Source organism: Nipponia nippon, unplaced genomic scaffold (assembly GCF_047370975.1).
Source record: "Nipponia nippon isolate SJK-2023a ecotype South Korea unplaced genomic scaffold, ASM4737097v1 scaffold_4, whole genome shotgun sequence".
NCBI lineage: Eukaryota > Metazoa > Chordata > Aves > Pelecaniformes > Threskiornithidae > Nipponia > Nipponia nippon.
In genome coordinates this window covers 8,754,057-8,777,838 of record NW_028262358.1, presented here as the reverse complement: position 1 = coordinate 8,777,838, position 23,782 = coordinate 8,754,057, and the positions used below count along the sequence as shown (strand labels likewise).

The 23,782-nt window shown below is 37.2% G+C and overlaps 1 protein-coding gene across 6 annotated transcripts in view; it reads left to right on the top strand.

Moving 5' to 3' along the window:
• The window catches only part of KIF16B (kinesin family member 16B), a 141,871-nt gene that overhangs the window by 83,016 nt on the left and 35,073 nt on the right, over nucleotides 1-23,782 (top strand). For 2 of the 6 annotated variants that reach the window (XM_087776536.1, XM_087776535.1), the window contains 5 exons: nucleotides 2,909-3,067; nucleotides 3,909-4,014; nucleotides 4,542-4,592; nucleotides 11,802-11,924; nucleotides 19,015-19,104. In XM_087776536.1, the coding sequence (XP_087632662.1) occupies nucleotides 2,909-3,067; nucleotides 3,909-4,014; nucleotides 4,542-4,592; nucleotides 11,802-11,924; nucleotides 19,015-19,104 (529 nt within the window). Of the gene's footprint in view, nucleotides 1-2,908; nucleotides 3,068-3,908; nucleotides 4,015-4,541; nucleotides 4,593-5,588; nucleotides 7,850-11,729; nucleotides 11,925-19,014; nucleotides 19,105-23,782 lie in introns of those variants that run through there. The other 4 variants (XM_087776533.1, XM_087776532.1, XM_087776538.1 and 1 more) reach the window with 3 other exon arrangements.

The window sequence follows — 23,782 nt, the reverse complement described above, 5'->3', positions numbered from 1 at the left end:
TGGTGGTTTTTAAGCTTATTGGAAAATACAGAGAGGCTTTAATACAGCCCTATGTGATGACAAACCCTTTTAGGTACAGAAGCAATGTCATCAGTTATACACGTGATACCTGGTAGCATAACATTCAGCCTAAGTATGGGAGGCTCAGAGAAGTGATTCAGGTAAGGAAGGATCTTTCGATGTGGAAGAAGAGGAAGAAATCTTTTGTTTTATTTTTGGCCTAAGCAAAAATCTACTGGGATAATTGCATTTAATCCATGCAGTATGGAAAAAGGGCAGAATTGCCCTTTTTAAATGTGTTGTCTGATTTGCTAATACTAGAGCTTTAAAACCTGTGATTATCGGTGAAACAATGAAATGTTTTTTCTTGAGGTAGCATTTGTCTTTTTTTTTTAAATATTCCACTAATTATCTGACTCTTCTTTCATAAGCCCTTCAAACAGATGCTTGATTAGAAAAACCACCTAAAAAAAAGAAACTTGCCTATAGCCAAATTGAAGAGCTCTTCTGTATCCTTTTCCTTTTATACCATTACCAGAACAGAATAGTTCCTTTCTATACCCTCTGTAGAGGTCACTTTTTCAACATTTAGACGTACCATTGTATGGATTTTATTTAAATATTTTCAATACTGATTTATCATTTTGTCGTGGATATTGCCATTATTTTTCATAATTGTCTTGAACATAAAATCTCATTTTCTACACTAAGCGTCTTGCTTGACTAAAGTAAGCTATAAACAACTGGAGGTTCCAGAAAAAATAGGCAGCTTAGCCCTCAAGAGATTACTGGGTTGTGTGATAAGCGAAAAAATATGTTGTCAGCTACAAGACTGAGGTTTGGAAAAGATACCAAGGAAGTGAAAAGGTCTCTTTTTTCCTTGTTGTTTTTTTCTTGTTTACTTTAAAGTCCTCTTGCACAAACTAAATAAAACTTTGAAGTCTTTCAGTGAATTGCCCAGGGGCCTGAATAATTCAATTCAGAAAGTTTTTATGAATGTTGAGGCAGAAGAAAATCTTAAGATACATGACAGTATGTTAAATGTTTCAGGCTACTTATCGCTCTTGTGTTTGAGTTTACACTTCACAGTGCACAATGTCTTGGGCACTATAGTAAACGTATGAATTGTATATGTTTCTTGTTGTTTATATGGATACCATTATGTGATGATGTGCTCTGGTTCAGATCAGTGTTAACTCTCTGAAAATGTTTAAATGCAATATGCATTTGAAATGCTCTATGAGCGTAAGTCCATCATAACTAGATAAATGTTTTTTTTCCAGTTGGAATAATACGTTAGCTCAAATTCTTTAACCTACAGGGATGACCCCCCAAAACGATAACTTGAAGTTAACTTATACTGGAATAATACATACACATTTTGTCTTTACTGGCAGAGGTTTGTGGCAATAGAATGAACATAAAGCAACTTCAACTTCAAAGTCATCTTTGCGACAACGGGATGTATTGCTCACAAGTGGCAAGGTGCAGTTTAGTGTACTTACTGGTGGATGCATCACACAGCTGGATAAGTTTATAGCTGTAGGAAGTGATATCTTTTGATAGTAGGATGTTTACAAATCAAGAGATAAGCTTTGTTCCTTTTAATGTAATTCTGATTTTTGTGGTTAAATTGATTTTCCATAGATGCAAACACTCTCCTATATCCATCAGCCATCTCCCATCCGCTTTCCCTCAGGATGCAAGATTGTTTTGCTGCTAATCACAAGAAACAGATGGCTTCTGGCAGTGCAGCAAAAAGTACTCTAAAAATGAAGTAACAATTCAGCCTGCTTTACTCCAGCCTAAGCCTCAGCATTTGTAATCTCTTTAATTTTCTGGTTTAACCTCTAGGATGGAATAAAGTAGTTGTATCATTGTACTTCAATTTAGATATATGCAATTGTAGGGTAAGTGGTAGAATTCCAACTTTGCATAGTTTCTCCTGCTTTTGCAGGAACTTCTTTTTTCTTTTATTCTTTAATTTTCAAGTAACCCCTAGAAAAACAATTACCTTTGCAGACAAAAGTTGTAATGGAAATGGGAAAGATTATTACTGTGTTATTAATCTAATCTCAGCTACATTATGAGTGAAAAGCGTGTTCTGCAGATTACTTTGTTATAATACAGTTTAATTTGACTAAGTGATAAATGTTGCAAGAAGTGCTTCTTATTTTATACTAGATGCCTCAGGCATTTTCAGTCAAAAATATGGTATCCGATTTTACATATTCTATTCTGTGCATAAATCTGGCTGGTATGAAATTTATTTGTTAAAGAAAGTGCGGAGGTTTCCATTTCAAAAGTTGATTTATTACGCATGTATAAAATAAATACTAGATGTTTTATTTTGTGCGTAAATTTTCAAAAATGTATATACAGACAGAAGGAATAACTGGAAAATAAGATTTATGTATAGTACAGAATTTAAAAATTTTCTTATAGATATGTTTTGCCACATCATTGTTTTATGTTGTCCTTGGTTTTTTTGGATTAGTGCTGTATTTTGAGGTTTTAACACCCACTCCCCCACCCCACCTCCCCCATTTATTAATTTATTTCACACTGGAAGCTAATAACTGAGGTCACTGATAGTTAGGAAAGTTTATTCAAGTGATCCTAATAGACAGGTTCAGTCTTATCAATTAATATTTTATGTGCTGTTAGATACCTTTTGCATTGGAAGTTATTGAAGTTGTTTTATTTAACTTAATACTGCTGTTGTAATGTGTTTTTGAGCTGTTTTTCTATCTAAATATGCTATATATTTTATATTTTTATATCTTCATAAGTACTAATACCTACAATCTTACATACATGTATCCCAGTGTAAGTACAGTACTTCCCATAACAGCTATGGGAATCAACTTTAAAACAAAGCGAATTACATTTTAAGATCTCTTTATAGCCTGGATCAGGAAATTCAGCAGCTGAAGCAAAAAATATACGAGGGTGATGGTGGTCAGAAAGGAAATCATGGAACATTAGAAGAGAGACTCTCCCATAGCACTTCCCCTACCAGCCCAACAAAGCCACAGTCACCCGCTGCTCCACTCGTCGATGATAGGTAGGTAACCTGCATTCCTCCAATATTCTGATATGAATGCAAGCAATAGCTTTAGAAAAGAAATATTTTGCAAGATCATTCTGCCAGGGTTGGATTGTAATTAAATACTGTCATTGTGCTTAAAGACTAGTCTGGAAATAAAATGAATTGGTTGTATTTTCCTTTAAATAGCCAACAGGCTAATCTGTTGCTCCTGTGCAGTTTGTTTTAGAATAGAGGTTTGTGAAACTGTAGACTTAAATATATTTAAATGTTTTTTGTGTTTACAGTTACTGGTCTGTATGGTATTGCTTTATATACACTTAAAGCAACAAAGTAAATGAAATTGTCTTAAGCCGTTTTTAATAGGGCAGCTGTCTGGTATCGCTTAAAATCTATTTCCTCTCTGTTCTTTTTACACTTATGCATGCAGTTGTTAGTATCAACTCTTGGGACATTCGTTCTGTTTGAAGACCAAACCTTTGTTAGCCCCAGTTGCCGATATAGCAAAAGTGATAAAAGCAAGCCATTAAGTAACTAAAGATGCAACCCCAGCCTTCTATTTCATCTTCATCTCTCTTACCTTCAGTGCCACTAGTATGTAGAGCTGTACACATAGCAGTGGCTTAACCTGTGGTCCATTAAGTTGTCTAACTGTGATAACATTGTTAACCTTTGCCTATTAAATGAACACTTGCTCAAAAGTCCATGTTCCTCAAGGAGGGATAAAACTGGTCTAACATTAAGCCTGCCAGTTAAGAGTTGTGCAGTACTTAGAGTTCATAAGCGTTTCAAAGAGCCCTTTAGCCTGTCTTGATTTTTATCTAAGAGTATTTTTTTTTAACTTTTCTATATCTTGAAGGATAAATGCCTTTATTGAACAAGAAGTGCAGAGAAGGCTCCAGAATATTCATCATAAAGCTGAGGATAATGATATTAGCCTGTCCTGGTCTACAGAAAGTTTAAAGGTGAGCAGAGATGAGTAGGAAATCCTCACCTTCAATGCACCATGTCTAACCACTGATTTAGTTTTGTTGTTCAATAATTTTCATGTTTTCCTATGTTTACTTAATTTCAATTTACCAAAAAAGTAAACAGTAAATCAGGGACATCAGTTTTAGATTGCACTCGTCTTTTTTTTCCCAGTGGCTGTTTTATGTTGTATTCCATTTTTTTGCAGGACAGTGTGTAAATGGCAATAGGAAGCTTGCGGATAAATCTTCATTTTATGTCTGTAAAATACATTTATAAAATTCCATCCAGAAGAACAATAGTTGTTTATACTTGCAAACAAATGTTCATTTAAAAACTGGTGATCTAATTCATCCAAAGACTGGGTTGATTGACTTCTAAGCCAGTGGCTTAATAAATATCAATAAGAAAATAGTTATTTTTGGCTATTAAAAAGAATGTCTCTTCCTATAACTACTTTTAAATGAACTTATACAAGAAAGGCGCTCTCTTTAATAATCACCTATACCTTTTTTGTTCTTAGGATAATGAGAGGCTTAATAATGGCACTGTTCAACGCAAGCTGAAGTATGAGGTAGGTCATAATTTGTCAGAATGAAATGGTTGTCTTAAATTATGGCATGCCCTGTAATTAAATTTCTTAATGTTTAGCTCCATAATTAGAATTTTGAATTCACAGCATGATTAATGGCTAATAGAGACAGCAATGTATTTTGCCAGCTGGAATTAGTGATTTTTTTCAGATTGGGCATAGCTTTTTCCTTATTTGAAAGGTGTTGTGTTATTGTGGATGTTTCTTCCTTGTTTTGTCATGGTTCTTAATCTGGAACAGTATCCCTTTCCTCATTTTTAGAGGATAAAAGCATTTAATGAGGACAGATTGTCTGAATTCAGAACACCACTTCGCATTTTTGACTCACAATGAACTCACTACTGTAAGGGTGTCTATAATATTATCAAGTAGCACCAGGCAAATTTGCCTATGTCATGAAGGATTCATACATGTATTTTTAAACTGATGCTTAGCCCCCTGCCACTGTATTTGCTTGCCTAACTTTTGCTTGAACCATGGTTAATTACTTGTCTTGGTGAGTAAATCCTAAATACCTTTATGGATTTAAACCTTAACAGTAGGAGGGTTGCAACAGCTCTAATTTGGACTTTTTTTGCCTTTTACATTGTTATTTTTGTGTTGGACTTTTTAGGCTACCTTGGGTAGTATAGGATTACTTTTTTGTGCACGCGTGGCAAAATAATAAAGGGCTTATAAATTTCTGCATCACCCTTTGACTTTCCTGTGGTTTTCGAGTAAAGCAAGTATAAACCAAGTGAAATGGATACTGTACAATGGAAAAGCAGTGGTGGGCTGGGAAGATCAACCATTCCTGAATCAGACCTCAATCACTTCTGTTGGATTTTCTCTCTCTAATTTTGAGAGATTGTACAATGATTGTACCAGTTTTGAATGATTGAACAAACTTAATCAAAATCAATCCTCAATTTAAGCAATATTCAAATCAGAAGGTTTTATAAAGACGTTTCTATTTTCTTCTTTTGAAATTTTTAACAGAAAAGTCAACAGTGGCAGCCACATGATGGCTTTCCATTTATGTCTAAAGATGTCAATTGTGCTTCTGAGTTGTGTGGAGAAAATGCAGGAATAAGAGACCAAAAGAGACAGAAGGAATATACAGAGATGTGGGATTTGTTTTCCAATTCTGGAAGAATCTCCTTCCCTTTTACATCCGAGAAGGCATTTGAGAATGAAAGGAGTAATTCAGAACAGGAGAGCTTTGCTTGTCGTTGTGACATTGAAAGTAGTTTCATTCACTCTGAAAATATTAAGACTTTAAAGAGTAAGAATGTTCCTTATCAGAATGTTTTATCTACTTTACAAAGTCATGACTTAAATAATGCGGCTTATTCGCTCTGCAAGGTTGAAAATTTCAATCATTTTGATGATAAAATAATGACTTCTCGGGATTGTGACAGCTCAAGAACTGAATCTGATTGTTCCCACTTGAAGCAGTTGTCTCCTGCAGAATCCTTAATGGGTGCTAATGAGCAGGCTGGCTTTAACAGCATATCGTGCCTTCTCTTTTCTCAGTCTAATGTGCATTCTGAAATAAAAACTTGTAAAGAAAACAGCCCATTTAAGACAGTGCACCCGACAATCGAAGACCAATCTAGTAATTCTCAGCTTCCCCCCCAAAAAGGCCCTGATTTGATTTCTTTTAAGTCAATAGCTTCTCATTTTGGTATGAGACCAGAACACACTTATGGTTTGGGATATCTTTTCAGTAAGCTTTCCTGCCTTTACAAAGACACCAGTAGTCAGCTGCTCAACAGTACAGTGGTTTCTAAACAAATTAAGGAGTTGGGAAGTCTGTGTGACAGAAGTGAGAGATGCGCACAAGCGGTATCATTAATAAAAAATCTGCCATTTATAAGGAACTTGCAAGTAAATGTATTCTTCAAGTCAGATACGAATCAAGACATGTCCCACTCTACTGATGACGCCAAAGCTCATACTGAAAATGTCATTCAGCCTGAATCCCCTGTGCAAGAGGCTATCACAATGTGTGTAAGCACAGAAATCTCCGATGCCTGTGTGAGAAAGCCCTCTGAAGGATTTGCATGCTGTTGTAAAAATGAAGAGCTGGAAAACAGTCTTGTGTTAAGACAGAAATTTGTGCATTTTCCTGATGTCTTTTTCAAGCTTCAGGTCTGTTCTCTGGAAAAAGTGCTGGAATTTTTGACCTGTGCCTTACCTCAAATTTGTATTAGAACGGAGGAGTTGAAAGGTGTATATTGGCTCGCTGTTGGCACTTGCAAAAAACCTGATCCAGAACCTGCTTGCTTGCTTTTGTTCAGCTCTGTTCTGTATGTTGTTGTTTCGTCAGTCAAACAAGACGTCTGTCAGAGTTCTTTGGCAATGTTTCATGAAGTTCCCATCGTCACGATAAAGGAGATTCAAGTTGGCTTTGCTGGACAGAGTATTAGTCTTCTGTGTTCTGCTGAAGATGATTTACTGACAATATTTACCTATAACAGACACTTCACTCAAAGAATTTGCCATGACATAATGAGCATTTTGATTTCTACAATGGATGATGCCGTTTATTTAAATCACCAGCTCTTGAAAGATGATTTGATGCAGATTTCGCTTGACTGGACATCAGAAGTAAATGACTTAGTTTTTTCAAATGGAGTACGATTGTCCTGTAAATTCAGAACTCTATTAGCTGATCTGGCTTACTTACTCTATAAAAATATGGGAAGTATTAAACCTTCATTAGGTGACATTCACGTACTGCTATATACCACAGTGAAAATAGACTGTGCTAAGCAGACTGTGTATAGATCTCTAGTTCTTACGACTACTCATATAGGTCTCTTAAGGGAAAATAATGTCTTTTATGCTACACCTAACTTTTTGGATGCTTCATGCCAGCGATCACAATTTGACGGCCTTCAGTTGTACAGTTTGAATGATATCCGATGTGTAGTTTTGCCAGACAAAGAGAATTTCACAAAAATTGAGCTTGTGTTCTCTAGAAGGAGCAAGGTTGGATCTGATTCAGGAATTGGTTTTTCTAAATACTGTGAAAAAGAAATAAATACTCAACTGCCTGTCATCCCATCAATTCTTCAAAGCAGTTTGCATATCCCTTCGGAAATCTGGAAATTAACATTCAGTTCAAGTGAAGAAGCCATTTGGCTAATTATGCATCTGACTAGGTGTTGAAATCCAAATACGTTTAGATACATTCAAAAGAAGAGGCTAATGAATATTGATAAAATCTTTTTTTTTTTTTTTTTTTTTTTTTCTTTTTTAAATCGATAAGCAAAAGAGTCCTTTGAGCCTGTTAGGGAATACTGTAGAGTGTGTACACACATCTTAGGAAAAATCACCCATCATTGTGGGTCTCTAATATGCTGTACATAAATTTCCTTGGGAAAGTGAGGAAATGAAATGTTTCTATCTTATGTAGTAGGTGGATCAAAACTATAATTACAGCTGTGTCTTCTGATTTCCATTTTGGCTGTTGTTTTTGGCTCCCTCCATCTCCTATCTGTCTTCATGAATGTCTTCTCCATTCCTCCTGGATTGCCTTTTACTTAATCTTTCTGAGTATCTTTGTTTTTCATGCTTCACATCTGTTTCATGCCCTTGATCTCAATATTTCAAAACATCTGCAATATTTTTTTGTCTGAACTGTAAGGTGTGTTTAGGTTCCTATGGCACATTCATTGTATGCTCTTAATAATAAGGATGTTTATAGCTTTCATACTTACAATTTTGGGAAGAATAGCATTGACAATTCTCTTCTGCTTTGGAGTTTTGCATTAAGAATTATTGCACTCTTGCATTAAAGTTTGTCGCAAGTGCAAAGGGAGTTGTGTTTTGGCTTATTATAATCGTGTTAGCCGAGTTACCAGGAATTGATGGATTTGCCATATCACTTTTCCCCTGGTTTGTCCCCTTTGCCTAGAGCCAAGAGAGTGTAGACTGCGTGGAAGCAGTGAAACAGAACAAGAAAAATGCAGAGAACATCCAATGCTCTTCTTAGATTTCCACCACCCCTCCTTTTCTTACAGGGAAGCAGTGCATGGCTTTGTTAAGTCATTCCTATTTATTTTGTCCAAGTAGTTAACTTGTGCTCCCCCACAATAGACTAAGTTTTTGTGTTCCCTTGATGTGAGTGTTTAAGGAAAATGTGATGTGAAAATGAACCCAGTTGAAGGGTGTAAACAGATGTTGGTTGTGCTTTAAATAGCGTTTTGACCCTTGGTCATCCTACTATACCTGTGGCAAGACAAACGTGTTTGGGGTTTATCGTCTGTGTACTCGTTTCTCATGCTGTTAAATGGATAGTTAGCAACTGGGGATACTGCCTGACGGATGGTGTAAATTTATCCCTAGAGTTCTCTGCATGCAATGTGCCCCTTTTTCTTCTTGCTTCCTAATGGGGTTGGTGGTGCTGTGAGATTGCATCTCTTGCAGTCTCTTTAATATTACATTCCAAGAAATAATGGAACTATTGAATATTAGTGAAAGACTTCCATTAGTCGAGGCTTGCCTTTACCTTAGAGCAATGTTACTCTTTACCCGTTACCCCTGTCAGATGTTCAAATAATAAATAAACTGTTGTCTCCCATCGTTTGTTTCTTCCCTTGTAAAGGGAACTGAATACCTTTTGAATCCTGTTGCTTGAATGTGCCATCTGCCTTGTTTGAGGAAGATGGTCCTTGGCACAAAAACAGTGGTATCTAATCTGAAATTCTAAATTCTGTAAGCATATTGCCAGTAGAGGTGCAATCTTCTACTAGACAGAGTTAGACTTCAGTCTCTCTACTAGTATACGAACATTTCCCATTTGTTCTTACCATATGTTAAGACAGGATAATGTAATTCACGTGGGATTTAAAAAGAAATAACTTACATTGGATGGGGAAGTTGTGTCTGGAAGGATGAATGCTGATTTGGATAGAGAATTATGTGGGGTTTTTTTATCATAACAAAACTTTCTACTACCTTAAGAAAGTCCAAAGATGAGCAAAATGTGTCACGTTATTTTGAGGTACGGTTTTTGTTTTTAACAAAGAAAGGATATACAAATATCTCACAGAACATGGAGTAGGCAGAGTAGTTATGAGTTGGAGCGTAACCTTGTGCCAGTCCAGGTCAAGAGTGGCTCCCTCATTGACATCACCAAGGCATTTCTTCTGATGAAAGTTAACATTGAGTGGCACTATTTGGGAGGACTGTCTTAATCACAGCTGTTAAATGACAGCAATCTCTGCAAATAATTCCTTTTCAGATTATACCCCAAAGCTTAAATATTTGTGCATGTTGTGTTCCAGATAACATGGTTTTCCTCTTCTGTATTTGTTTTCAAATCTAACTTGATGAATATTCTGCACTTTTATGAAAAAATGACTTCGCATCAATATCTTTTATTCTACTGTAAATGAAACATAACATAATGATAGATGTTTATGACTATCAAAGCATTATTTAATGTATTAGGGTGTGTTTTCCCCAGTACTTTGTGTTTGAGATTATTTTCCTCTCTGACTATTAGCTGTTTGTAATAGTTCTCTGAAAATGACTGCCAATAAATTATGTGTTGACAGAGGTGGCTTTAAGAGTGACTTTATAGTTTTATTGTTGTTTTAAAACAGATGATATTATTGTCAAGGCAATGAACTCCTCTTTCCCCCAAGGAAAGAATTGCTTACATTTCTACGCTCGAGAAATGAGTTTTAGTTGAAAAGCCAGTAACCTGGGGAGAAGTGAAAGAAGGGCAAAATGGAGAGGAGAAAATATTTGCTGTGTAAACAAAAGTCACTAAAAGTATTTTTCCATTCCAAAGCAAACTTTTTTTGTATTTTCACTAAAAAAGTAAGTTTGTGGAAAACACCTAGATAAAGTCAGGTAACTGGAACTAAAATTCACTTTCTTTGTGTTTTCTTTTTCACTTCTCTTAATGCTGATGCGAAGGGAAATGACATTGGCATTTATAATTGACGAGTAATGAAATAACAGCCCTTCCTTCTCGATAGCCAGGTGAGGATGCCAAGAAGCTGTCTGTAACAAACAGCAGAGAGGCTTTTATGAATGAGTTTCAAACTTTTCTCCAGCTCTTACACAGTATCACGGGTACTGGGAGTCACCAAGAGTTGCTACGGAGAGACCAAATGTCAATGAGCAGAAGCGTGAGCCGCATTCACGTGTGGAGATAGTGTTGGTCAAGGCTGAAGAATTTTGACCCAGCAACATGTCCTGTGGTAGTTGCTAAGGGATTGAAAATGAATGTTGAGAATACAGCATCACTAAGTACAAATATATAACATGGTCATAACTTTAAAGTGATAGTTTTTCAATCTTTTTTTGTTACTAACTTGTCATGGTGCTGTTATTTTTGAAGTACAAGTTCATTAAGCTTTTCAGACTGAATACATTCAATTGAGAAAGCGGAGGACTTCCTAAAAGGCGGTTTCTGTACTTATTCACTGTAAATGCTTATGCTACTTTTGGACACAATCCCTGCAAAGCATTAATCTTTTTTGCAAAAGTATTTTATTTTTGACATAACTTCAGAGTTACAGATTCCATCTGCTGTTAGTCAGAGGAATGTGCCCTCATTACAAATACCTTGTTAGACTTTTTTGTCAAGACCATGAAAATTTATTATAGTTGAGTTTTCTGTTAATTAGAGGTGATTTAAAGAAAATAGTAGGAAACTGTTCTGACAGTGGGTTACTATGCTATCTATACCCTATTTAATTATAGAATGAGTTTGGATTTAGAAGTCTAAGATCTAGGCAATTTCTGAATTGCCTCAATCCCCTGCAGCTTTGCACGATATTGTAAACAAGTTTGTTATATAAAGACCTACAAAAAGTATGGCTGGCTATGAAGGCTTGATTCATATGTTTATTTTTTCAGAGGGTTAATACAAAGTCTTCTGCCTTCCTTTGTTTTTGATATCTAAGCTGAAAATGCCTTTTCAAAGAAAAAGCAATATTTTTGAAGACACTTCACCTCAATTTTTTCATGCATAACAAAATGCTAGGGCTTGCTTATAAAAGGTGATCCACTTTGTTTCCAAGTAATTCCTTCATTTTTGAAATAATTTCTGCCTCCTCCATGCTCTCTTTCCCTGCTCTTCTGGCCAAGAACACTTTCTCATTTTTAGTGAAGTTCTTTTCTTTCTTTCCTTATGTAGTGATTTTGGTTTTCCTTTGTTCTCCTTATTTGGTATGCACATGAAAGCGGATGGTCTGTCGTTCTCTGGGAGCAAATCCAGACGACCTAAAGGATCCAATTAAAATTAGTATTCCACGCTATGTCCTGTGTGGGCAGGGAAAGGATGAACACTATGAGTTTGAAATAAAGGTAAGTGTTTTTCAGTTGCTTCTCCTTAACGTTTGGGTTCTCTCTACACATGTTGCTTGCATTTGTACAACAGTAACGTCATAGTAGCAATAATAATAGAAAAATGCTTTTTGTTTAAAACCAAATAGTTCCCAGTTTGCTCTCTCCAGCCGTCAGTGTGCACTGTGACAGCGTCACAGTTAGCAAAGATGAAAATGGCAACTTGAAATGCACCTGAGAATCTGCATATTCCAGAAATCACCTTACTAATCCCAAGGAAACGTAGTTTTTGTTTCTGCTAACTGCAATTTTTGGTTCTGTCTCTTTCCATTGTCTAAGTACTGCTAAGTAAGAGAGATTGTGAGAAGGCATGCACAATACAGGACACTATAAAGGCAGGTATTTTCCAAATGGATCGATTGTACAGAGGAGGTTGATGGTCAGACTCTTGGGGTGAGCAGTTCCAGATCCAATGTCAAATAATTCAGTTGAAAGTGTTGCAGAGATGAGGATTAAATGTATCTTGGTTATAGGAAAGCCCTTTATTGAGATGCGAGTGTCAGGTATAGAAAATTAGACTTGAAATACTCACCTGTAATAATGAAAGCATAATTAAAGTATTCTGCACATATCCACAACAAAGGCTTGATTCCTTTCTGGCTCTCTGTTGTTCTGATTCTTCCCACCTTGCTTTTCCAAGGTCTTGCTTCTCCAAACTGTTATCTGCTTCCCCTCCATTCTAGTGCCTTCCTCAGTTGATTTTCTGTGCAGAAATGCTGGAAAAAATGCATATTCATTATGTTTCCTCTGGTACTAAGCCAGTGTTTTTTTCAAAGCAAGATATGAAGTCTAATTGGAAATGTGCTCTCAGTGCATGTGGACATGTAGCATAACTGATGTACATGGCATCAGAGACAGAATTGGCAGCCTTCTCCATTGAATGTACTGCCAGATGCTTTAATAGCTGGTTTACGTTGGAGGAGTGACCTGCCCTCATGGTGTGCAGGACTGTGTTTGAACTGTGCTCACATTCTCTTTTGCAAAGGCTTTTACGAAGATGGGCAATCTTGGCTCTGTTTGAGCTAATTAAATTTTCATCTCGAGACACACTGCACAATTTGTGGATGGAATACTTGCTTTTGCCTTTTGAACTTTGAATTTCCTGGGGCCAGCGAAAGCCTAGAGCCAAAGAGGTGCTGAGAGAAGAGTTAAGTGCATACAAAACTTCCCCAAGGACTGTTCTAGCTGCCAACTATTTTCAGCAGATGGGATTTACAAAACTGGGTAATGGTTAGTGAAGGTAAATACGTAAAAAGGTATTTTCTCTTTTTAGTAAATTGGTGGATTTCTTTTCCACGTATTCTCCCTTCATCCCTAAAACCCCTGTAAAGCATCTGCAAGATCTTAGGATGAAGAGGCAGTTAAAGAGTATGTGCAGGAGGACTTGGACTTGCCTGGAAGGAAATGTAATAGAAGAAAAATGTTGGAAGGGGGTGGAATTTATAACCAGGAAAGAACAGGGTGCCCTGGCTAAGGGCGGTGTATATGGAATGGCTATTCTCTTCTGTCGTACTTGCCAGTACCATCTCTTCTCTCTCTCTCTCTCTCCTGTGCTACTTCTAGGCTGCCTCTGAAAGAAACTGCTGCTTAAATAACTGCTTTGATGACGTTCAAAGCAAAGAAATGGATGACATATGGGGTAGGGAATGGGCTATCACTTTAATATCACTTTAATACACTTTAAGTGTACTCCATTGCTGTCAACTTATTTAGAGCACTAAATATTTCTGTTGAAGGTCCTGTGGACCTTAATTTGGGGCAGTCTTTGGGATATTTCTTTTAGTTGTTCCCTTAGACAAACTGATCAAATGCTTATGCTTTTTCCTTTGCTTCCAGGTCTCTGTATGTCACAGTGGGTTGCTTTTGCTGTGGTCAGGATTTGGCTCCAAGCTACAGTCCACAGACTTTCCACAAACTTTTCTATTTTAAACCTTTGCCCTGCAGAGCTCCCAGCTCTACTTTGATCTGTATTAATCTTCAGCTGCTGTCACTTTTATTCTATGGGAAATCAGAATACATGGTATAGTGATTTTTTTGCCTTAAAAATCAGGAAAGTAGGAAGACAGGGTAGGGAGGAGAGAACGTGTACCTGTTTATTTCACCCCATCTTGATGGGTCAGGATACAATGTTAGTTGTTGAAATAATTCCTTGTTTCAGCCTTACTTTAATTTGCTCGAGTTTATGTTCAGGTGATCTCATATCAGAATATGTGTCAGTCTTGGGGAAGGGCTGGGGCATTGTTAATCTCATTTCCTTTGCTAGTTCCCAAATAAGCTTTCTTCACCAAGGTTCCTCTTGCTCTTGGGAAAATGGGTAGCTGACTTACCCGCATGTAACAGCACTTTGAAATCTGACAAAGGGATGAGGGATGATTCAATTGCGTGGTAAGACAGTCCCCAAACCTTTGAATCCTAGGTATCTCAGAAGTATTTTCTTCAGCAGATGTTTCTGGTCATTGTGTTTGTAGTTAAATCCTGGCATATTGCTGTATAGAGGAACAAATATAATAAATTTATGTATGTAATAAATATATGAATTTCTTCTTGTGACATGCAATTGTAAAGATTATTTCCTTTATATGTCAAAAGAGAGCAAGTTCCACTTTTCTTGGCAGCATTAAGGTCAGTTCATGAGTCTTTGAAGTCTAACATATCATCCAAAGATACTGTCTTGTAGTGTGGGTTCAGCATCTTGTCCATCTAGACGTATATAACTTTTGGGAATGAGCCAGCAAGGTGATCTGTCCACTCAGGTTCTTCTACTGGATACAGATCCTACTTTAAGATGTTGAGTGACTCTCATGAGACCCTATTGGAGAGAGTTCAAAATAGAAACAAAACCATCCTTTATTTTAGAGTTAAGATAGAACCTTCTGCTTTTGCAGCAAGAGATGTCATGGAGCTGTTTGTGCTGGTCTGCTATTAGGTATTCGGTATTAATAGATACGTTTCCACAAAAACTTCCATTTGAGCGACAGTTTTATATGTTGTCTTTAAAGATGTGATGAAACAGTAGTAGCTTAAGTCTAAACATATTTATGTTAGAGCAGAATTAGAGTACCAGAAAACTATTCTTGTATTCTCATCTTCCTTTCATGTTGTTGCGATATGCAGAATATTCAGACAAGGCTGTGCTAGAAACAGCATGTGGGAAGAGCTCTTCCATCGGTAAGGCTGTTGGCATCTGTCACAGACAGTGCCTGTGGTTGCAGGCCGCACCTAGGGAGGAGCAGCGAGGCAGCAAGGAAGGGCGAACTCCAGCTCACACAAAGGCACACAGGGTCTCCCAAGAGCAGGTGATGGAAGCAAAGCCTGGAATCAAGCACAGCCCTGCAAGGGATCTTCTGACAAGAGGAAAAGTTGTAGATAAGCCGCCTCATTTTTATTCAGCTTTCCCTAGTTGTTCTGAGTTGTTCACATTTTATTTATCCTGTTCGATATTCTTTCAAAACTGTCTTTTTCTTGTGTTTCAAAGCCTTCCAGTCATCTCTGATGATTTCTCTGTAGGAGAAGACCCAGGCAGATGCACCCCAAAGCAGTGCTTTTCTCCAGGTCTGGTCACAGTTCTGTTCAGCCAAGTGCTGTGGTGGGCCTGCTCAAAATGTCCATGTTTCTGTCAAACTTTCTTTCTGAGCTCAGTGGGCTATTGCAGAATTGGAGTAAAGCAGAAGCAGTGCTCATTGATAGTTCTTAAAGAAAATGATGCATGCCCCATGTCTACCTACATTAGAAAAAAGAAGCAGCCCAGTCTTCCCTCAACTCTATCAGATTAATACCCTCAATAGTGAATAAAAAAAGGTTCCAAGAAATTTTTAAGCAAGTTTTAGCTTTTCAGATGCTGTATTCATAGACAGTGTGAGGAACAGATTCAACAAGGGCCCTTTGGAGAAATATGAGTTCTCACAATTACTATAGACAGTTTAACCAGGCCAGATAAGTAAGGTGGGCATGTTCTGTTCTTTGATTGCTTCAGAATGAGGTGGAATATTTCTTTCTCCGCCCCCCCCGCTATGGTTTTACTTCTGTTTCTGTGGGGCAGAAGGGGAAGAAATTCTGTGACATGCTTTACAGTGAAATAAGTTGAAAATGTTTGTTATGTTATTTTCTGTCAGTTATCATGTAGAAGAAAAATTAAGGAGACAGGACTGTAGTATGTCCTTTCAAATTTGTAAGTTTTACATAGGAAATGGTGTGCTTGGATAAAAAACAGTCACAATTCTGAGGCAAGTCTAGAATCACCTAAGTACCCGTGTAAGAATATTTTGAAAATCTGTCTTACAGATTTATTCAACCATGTATTTTTCATTAAGAAAATATTTTAACTACTATGTTAGCAAATTACAAGTAAAAAGTAAAGGGCTTGTCAAATTTGCTTTACTTGCTACTGTTCTAAACATCTGCATATGTCTCAGTCCCGTATGTACAGAGCCTATATATTCTGTCATACAGGTTTTTTAAACGGGGGAAAAGAATCCCAGCCCAGATTAGCTGTAGAAGTAAAAGGCCCTGTTCTGGAAATGCTCTCGCTATGCCAGGTGCACTGCAATTCTCGTATTGATCCTAATAACATCATTGTTGAGCTTTGGGGACCGGTTAAGATTTGAATTCATTTTCCAATAATATCAGCAGTAACAGCAATAAAATTTTGCAATGCATTACTTGCTAGTCTCATTACAAGATTAGGAAGGCAAACGAAGAGGATGAGAGGGACCGAGTCTGGTCAAGCCAAGCCACCAGGGAATGCTCTAGACAAAATCCTTCAGTTCTTAGGCAGCACAGATAGATATGGCTTTGCTGTTTTCCTTCTCGTCCATCGCTAACAAGTTGTTTATTAAAGTTTGTAGAAGAAAGCTAATAAATAATTGGCTGCAGGCAATTTGATTTGGTGCAGTTTGGTACCACCCTATCACCTAGACAGCTGTCAGATGCACAGCCAACAACTTGATTGGCAAGCTGACATATGTGCTCTTCCCCAGGCTGGATGCTTCTGTGTTCTGGATGCTTTGTGCTAGGTTGTTCCCCTAAAGGCGTGCGTCTGTGAAAACCCTAAGGGAAAAAGAGGTCACTTTTGAATTAACATCATGTACAAATGAAATTATCACAGCAAAATTTCACAAGTCAGAAATACTAAAATACAGAAATAAATCAAAAAGAAAGCAGAAATAAGTAACATCTTTATTTTATGGTTATCCGTTGCACTCTAATGTTCACTTGAACATTTAAATCACAAAGTCCTTTACCTTAAAGTAATTATTCAGAACAAAATGGTTAATTGGTTAATCAACATCAGTGTAACATGCATATTCCTGAATAGTTCCTCTTTTTTTTTTTAGTTAAACCTGCCTCTGCATGTTAAATCCATTCACCTTATTTGTAAAGTTTGAGACACTGTTAATATATTGAGGGAGGGCAACTGCAAGAATATTTTTTAATGAGGAAATACAATCCATCATGCAGATGTCCTAGTAACAGTCAAGCTTATTGGTGGCATGAAAGATGAATTTTATCAGAAATAATGAATTTGCATTGTGGGGATGTGTTAGAAGAACCTATTTTTTAATATCTGTGAAAAGTATTGAGAAGGCCCATTTTATTTACTTACATCTTTTAGTTAAAAATAGAGGTAAAAATAGGAAAAAAAAAAAAAAAAACTCAAACCTGGTTCCTGATGTCACAAGACACACAATAATTTTTGGTTTCCAAAACACTTCCCTTGGTTTCCCTGTTCCATGTACACCAGCAAAGGCAGCGGGGAAGGGTGGACCAGAGGTGAGTTGGTTGTGAGCATGAGGTGGTAGTTGTCAACAGCGGTGCTTGGATGGTGGCTTCCTCTGGCTTTATTGCCCTGGTTGCCTTTTCTCCTACTCAGTTACCCTGCTCTGTTGTGACTTTCTGTCACTCTGTAACTTTCTGATACGCTCAGTAGCGAGGGATCTACTTGTTCATTTTAGGAGTCGCCTTAGGATTAAAAGCCAAGCCTGTGTCTTTGTGAAATGCATTTTATGAAAATGCTTATTTTGGATCTTCATGCGTAAATTCATAGCTAGACAAAGGCAATATCACATATTAGGCCTGTTAGATTAAAAAAGCAACAGTCTTTTCAGGTTTAGGCAATGCCAGTTGGCTTTCTCCAGCTCTACTAGTCGATGTAGAAAAATGCCCCCTCTCCCTGCAGCATTGCTTCTTGGTAGCCTTGGATCACCAGAGCTACAGAAAGACTTCACTGTAAAATCAAAGGCTCCGGTCATAGCACTTTTATGTCCCACTCACAAATGTCTTTCATTTCACCTGACTTCAGACAGTGAAAAATTTTTTTTCCCTGAAATTTGTGCTGGTTTCTCAGTTCCAGCGAGGATTTTGTGAATAACTGATGGTAAGGTGGGATTGCCCTCCCTCTTTGCTCCTGTTGCTATGCGCTTTACTCACAGGAGCAATTCTGTTGATTTTAATGAAATTTCCTGTGTAAATGGGATGTTCATCAACATATGGATGACACAGGCACCGAGTGTTTTAAAGGGGTATCTTCTACTAAAAGCTGGGATATATAATTTTTTTACCCTACAAATTGGAATCCCATTCTATGTGATAATGAACTCTGTGTGTCCGAGAAACATGTATTTATTATTTGTGTGTGTGTGTTTGTGTATATGAGAATATATACATTTCTATGAATGTATAGAGAGGCTACGCTATGCTTGTGCTGGGTGTTATTCATTTCTTAATGGACACCCACTGATTGGAATGCTGTGAGCTGCATAGCTGCACCAAGGAATGGGTGGGGATACTTTAATGTGTTTACAGCCTTGTCAAACCACTCCGGAATAAGAAATAAATGCATTCAGTTTTTTTGCTTTGCAGTCAGTGCTCCTTATTAAATACAGTTCTGTCACTGTAATGAAAGAAAAATTAAGTAAATGTATAAAAGCTTATAAATTTAAGGGAATGAAGAATTGCCTGTTTTAATCTCATAACCTTGTATACTGCATGGTTTTTAGTGTTACACATTGTGTGGTTTTACTTCTATTTCTTCTTTTTATATTGGCTGATATAGATAACAGTCCTGGATGAGACATGGACAGTATTCAGGCGGTACAGTCGTTTTCGGGAAATGCATAAAACTTTAAAACTGAAGTACCCAGAGGTAAGTTTTGGTAAAACTTCTTTTAGAGAAAAGGGTGGAGGTAGAGACTTGAAAATAAGTTTTTTTGAAAGATGTTTACTCAAAACCAATATTCCCCTCAGCCGTGTGCTTCTAGTAAGATTGGCAAGCCCTTCAGCAGTTTAAAGCTCCGAGGCTGCTAGGTACAGGATGGATGTTTCATGCTGTTGCCGCAGTGAAACTGTGACTCCATGTGTTGCCTCTAGCCATTAATTCCCTTTACCGCTGACTGGCAGCGTTCCCTGGAGGGTGCTCTTTTGTTCATTGCAAGGTACTTGCAGTCAGATCATGTCATCCTGACAACTCCTCATTTAAAAGAAGAGCGTTGTTCCACAGATACCCTTTTGTAATAGTGGCTTCCAGGTTTCTGCAAAATGGAAAATTGATCTTTCTGACCACCTCGGAGACTCTGGGCATGGAGGATATGAGGAGCTGTGCCTGACAGAGCTTTAGTTTGTTGGACTGAGCGTCTGTAGAATTACAGTTCTTGGTTTCCACATCTAACTTTTAATTATTAACATTTTGCTTCCTTTCTACTTGTTCCCTTGGATATTAGAAGTAGTAAATCATTCAAGCAATTGAAGTGATCCCTATTTGAGAGTTAGCACAAATAAAGAAGCCTGGGCCATGTATTCATGGGCAATATATTAAAAAACATGAATATGTTCAAGAAAGAGAAAGATGCGATAGTGTGCAAACGCTTTCTTGGTCTTCATTGACATATTCTTTAAGCTAAAAACTAATTGAGCATGGAAAGACCTTGTGTTTTCAAGGGTAAAATATGTAGATCTGTGTTTGGTGGAGGTTCTGGGACTTAAGACCCATTCCAAAACAGTATGAAAAACAGAAATTGAAACTACCACACACCAAATATCTAATGGAAAGCTTACAAAAAAAAAAAAAAAAGAGAGAGAATTAGGTCATCTTTTCTGATTGTCAGAAAATTTTAAAAGGTAAAAATGAGTTTTGAGTGGAAAATTGAAATGTTCTCTTTCCACAATTGCTTTTAGCGATATTACTTGTGAATGAACATCAGTATCGTATTTTTGATTTGAATGAATTGCCATTTCCTCTTGGATGTTAGAGTTGTAGCCTGTTGACAGTAATATCCTAATTACACCTAACTCTTGAAAAAGCAGCTAGGCAGTCATCCAGTTGAAATAAAAAAGGGCCACCTGAATCCTTCTGTGGGTGATCTTCCTCATTTAGGAAAATGCGTTCGAGTGGCCTTGTTCAGAGTCTTATTGGTCCTGACAGTACCTTGAGAACAATTGAATTTGGCTTTTACAGTTATGTCAGAGGGAGAGCAGCTGCTTTGTAGGCTGTAGTAATCAGGTTCAGGAGGAATCTGGTGTTCTTAAAGCCATTATTAAAATGTCCTGTGTGCTGCAGCATATTAATGTCACTTTTTTTCATCAAGCATTTGTGACTCACAATACAAATTTGGGCTTTTTTGGTGTTACAGGAGGGGGTGGGGTTTTTCTGTTGGTTTTTTTTTTTTTGTTTGCTTGTTTTGAAGAACCGTTAGAACGTAGGAGTGGTATTACTAGGTCAAAATGAAGTCCCGCATCCAAGAGCATACAACTGAGAAAAAATCCCAGCCCAGAGCAAAGGTGCGTAGTTTTCTTTGTCTTGGAGTCTTCCCAGCTGAAGTTGTTTTCGTTGTAATTAATAGTTCATGATTAGTGTTTTTCCTGTGGATTCTATCCATATTTTCTGTTCTCTACACCACTCACTTTATAGGTATCCTATCAGCAAAAGAAAATTGCCTATATATATATATATATATATATGTTTGTTTTTTTTTTTTTTTTAGCTTCTTCCCTCTGTGGTCATGCTTGCAAGGTCAATACATTCTCTAGTTTAATGTGCCAGTTTGTTTCTTATTGACACTTCTGTATTGCCATATGTCTGTGTCTTAGGTAAACTTATTGAGATTCACATCTAGTACATTAATGGAATTATTGGTTTAACTATGCAGATGAATAAATTTATAATTTCCACATAGGAAACTCATTATAGTATGTTTTGTTAAGTTATCTGTTCCCTTCTCAAGGACAAATGCTAAGTCTTACAAGTTTGCCAGTATAACTTTCCCTAAAATATCGTTCTCTTTGGAGAAGCATAGTCATGTGTTTTGCCTTCTAATATACTCGGAAGAAATGTTTAGTCATGTTACTTTCTGAAACAATAGATCTATAGCTTTAGTAGTATCTTCTTCCAGCCTTTATCAAGCCTTCACTTCACAACAACCTTCAATAAATTATCAGTGAGGTTCAAGTATGTGTATCTTTGCTAAGTACAAAGCACACTAGAGTTCAAGAGAAGAGAGATAAGCATTTGATCGTGTAATCTACTGCTTTTAGATAGGTACTGTCACTTAAGTACCTGTTTTGGAAACCCTTGCAGCAAATGATGTTGTCTTCTCTATTTTACATAGTACCAGCTGTTGTGTTGTGTTCACTCCTGCTTTCAGACTTAGGGCACCTCAAGGAAACAGCAAGTTTGTGGGCAGAGGAAACCTAGCTGATACACAGTTGGCTTCTTCTGCTCATCAGCATTTCTACAAACTACTGTGTCCTTGTTTATCCGAGGAGAAGAGTACATTGTGATGGATGAAACACATGATATCACACACTGCAGTAAAGATTTGGTGTTTGTTTTCTTTGAAGGAATTTAATTATCAATGTTACATATGTGAATGATCGATGGCTTCCCGTATTTTTACCTTTATTTAAAATAGCCTTAATTTATGGTAATTTTGGATTAGTTTTGCAACGTGAGTAGGAGTTCAGTTTGTTTGGTAAAGTGAAAATCATCTGTCTGCTTCTGCTCATCTGTCATTGACCTAATTTGGGATTCACCATGATGCTAAAATGCATTTTAATACCAAACTTGGCAAAGTTGTGTCCTTACTTACTGTATATTATTCCAAAGAAACTTAATCCTTAAAACCAATGTTATCAGAACCCATCAGAGTTGAATCTTATTTTGCATAGTTCACCTTCCAACTCTAAATTAATATTTATAATGAGCAGCGAAAATACTGTGGACGTGTTTAATGTATGAGTGTCCTGCTTTTAGAAGTGAACGTTACAGCTCATTAGTTGCTCAGCTCTGAGTTACTACATCAGTATTTTAATAATTTGCTGATCTTGCATTTCGTGTTGCTGCCACTGAATTCCCAAAGGAATGTATTGGCAAACTGATTTATTGGGAAAGTTTAAAAAAAAGAAAGTATCTTTTTCAGAAGCAGACACTGTCTAATGTCTTCCAGTCTTACAATATGCCATATATTTTATATACCTGCACGTTTCTTCTAATGTAATTAAGTGGCTGCTGACAACTGGATATCTAACTGAAATGTGTCACATGCAAAATTTGAAAGACTGAAGAAGCTGCAGCAGGGTGGGATTGTGCCAGAGGCAGATAAGTACCAGCATTTTAACAGTGCCTGGTTTTTTTTTAGGTCTGCGTGATTGTCATTTGCCCAGCTTCAGCTTTCTTATGCTGCTAGATTGTTAATGACTCTCTTACTATTTTTGGAATTTTAATTAAGACCGTACTTGGCTTTCAGTTGCAGTAGTCTCTGTAATGAATATACTTTTTGTTTGTCATTAGTCAGAAACAGGAGCAAATGGGCTCTTTAATAGGGAAGTGAGAACTTTCAGAGTAAGATTCTCCTTTTTTTTCTTCCTTCTTCATCTTTTCCTATCAGTTCATGGTTTTGAAATATTACTGGGGTGCTGATTTCTGCAGAAGACCTCCCCTTCCTGATCCCCATCTTGCTGTGAGGGAAAACTCGCTCTCCCATCTCTGAGTTCAGCAAGTTTGAGGGATGCACTGTTGCGATGACCGGTGCTCTCCTCCTCTTACCACTTTCTTGTCTCTTCTCTCTTTCAAAGGAGAGCAGAGGAACAATAGTCTATTTGTCTTTCCCTACCCGAATCCAAAGTTTATGAAGTCCCTCATCTGTGGGGATGTCCTTAATCCCTTCTTGCATCCAGGTGTCTCAGCCAGGTTTTGCGGGGCTTTCGCTGTAGGCTCTGCTTATGGAGTTGTCTGTCAAATCTTGAAACCTCTTTCTGTGTGCATAGAAGTCTCTACGTGGCATTAAGGGAAGCGCCTACTATAGAGGCATTTTTATTACTAATAATGATTCTCGACTTAAAATATTAGTAAATCCATAGAGAGCTGCCAAAGAGAAGCTAAAAGGTATGCTTGCATTTATAGGTTTGTTCATGGAGATAGGGACATATGTGTGTAGGCCAGATTTCTGCAGGAGTGCTAAAGCTATCGACTTCTAGCTTATTTAACAGAATGTAATAATTTGTGGATTTGTATTTGATATATGGGTTCTGTATATAAATACGTATTTGTATCTTTCACAGTCTAAAGCACAAAAGGACTGTTTATAATTATTAAAGAATTTTAGGTTGTAATTGAGCCAGCTTCCCCTTCCACACGTCTGGTTTTTGTCATCTTACATGACTGAAAGGATGCATAATATCCATATCTGAAACAGCGGGAACGTCTATGTAAACTTAAACCTTCAAGCCAAAGTTACCAGGTGATCTGCCTCTGCCCCCATCTGCTATTCCCACTGGGGAAACGAGTGTGTGCGATATATTGCAGTAACACATCAATATCATGAATCTTG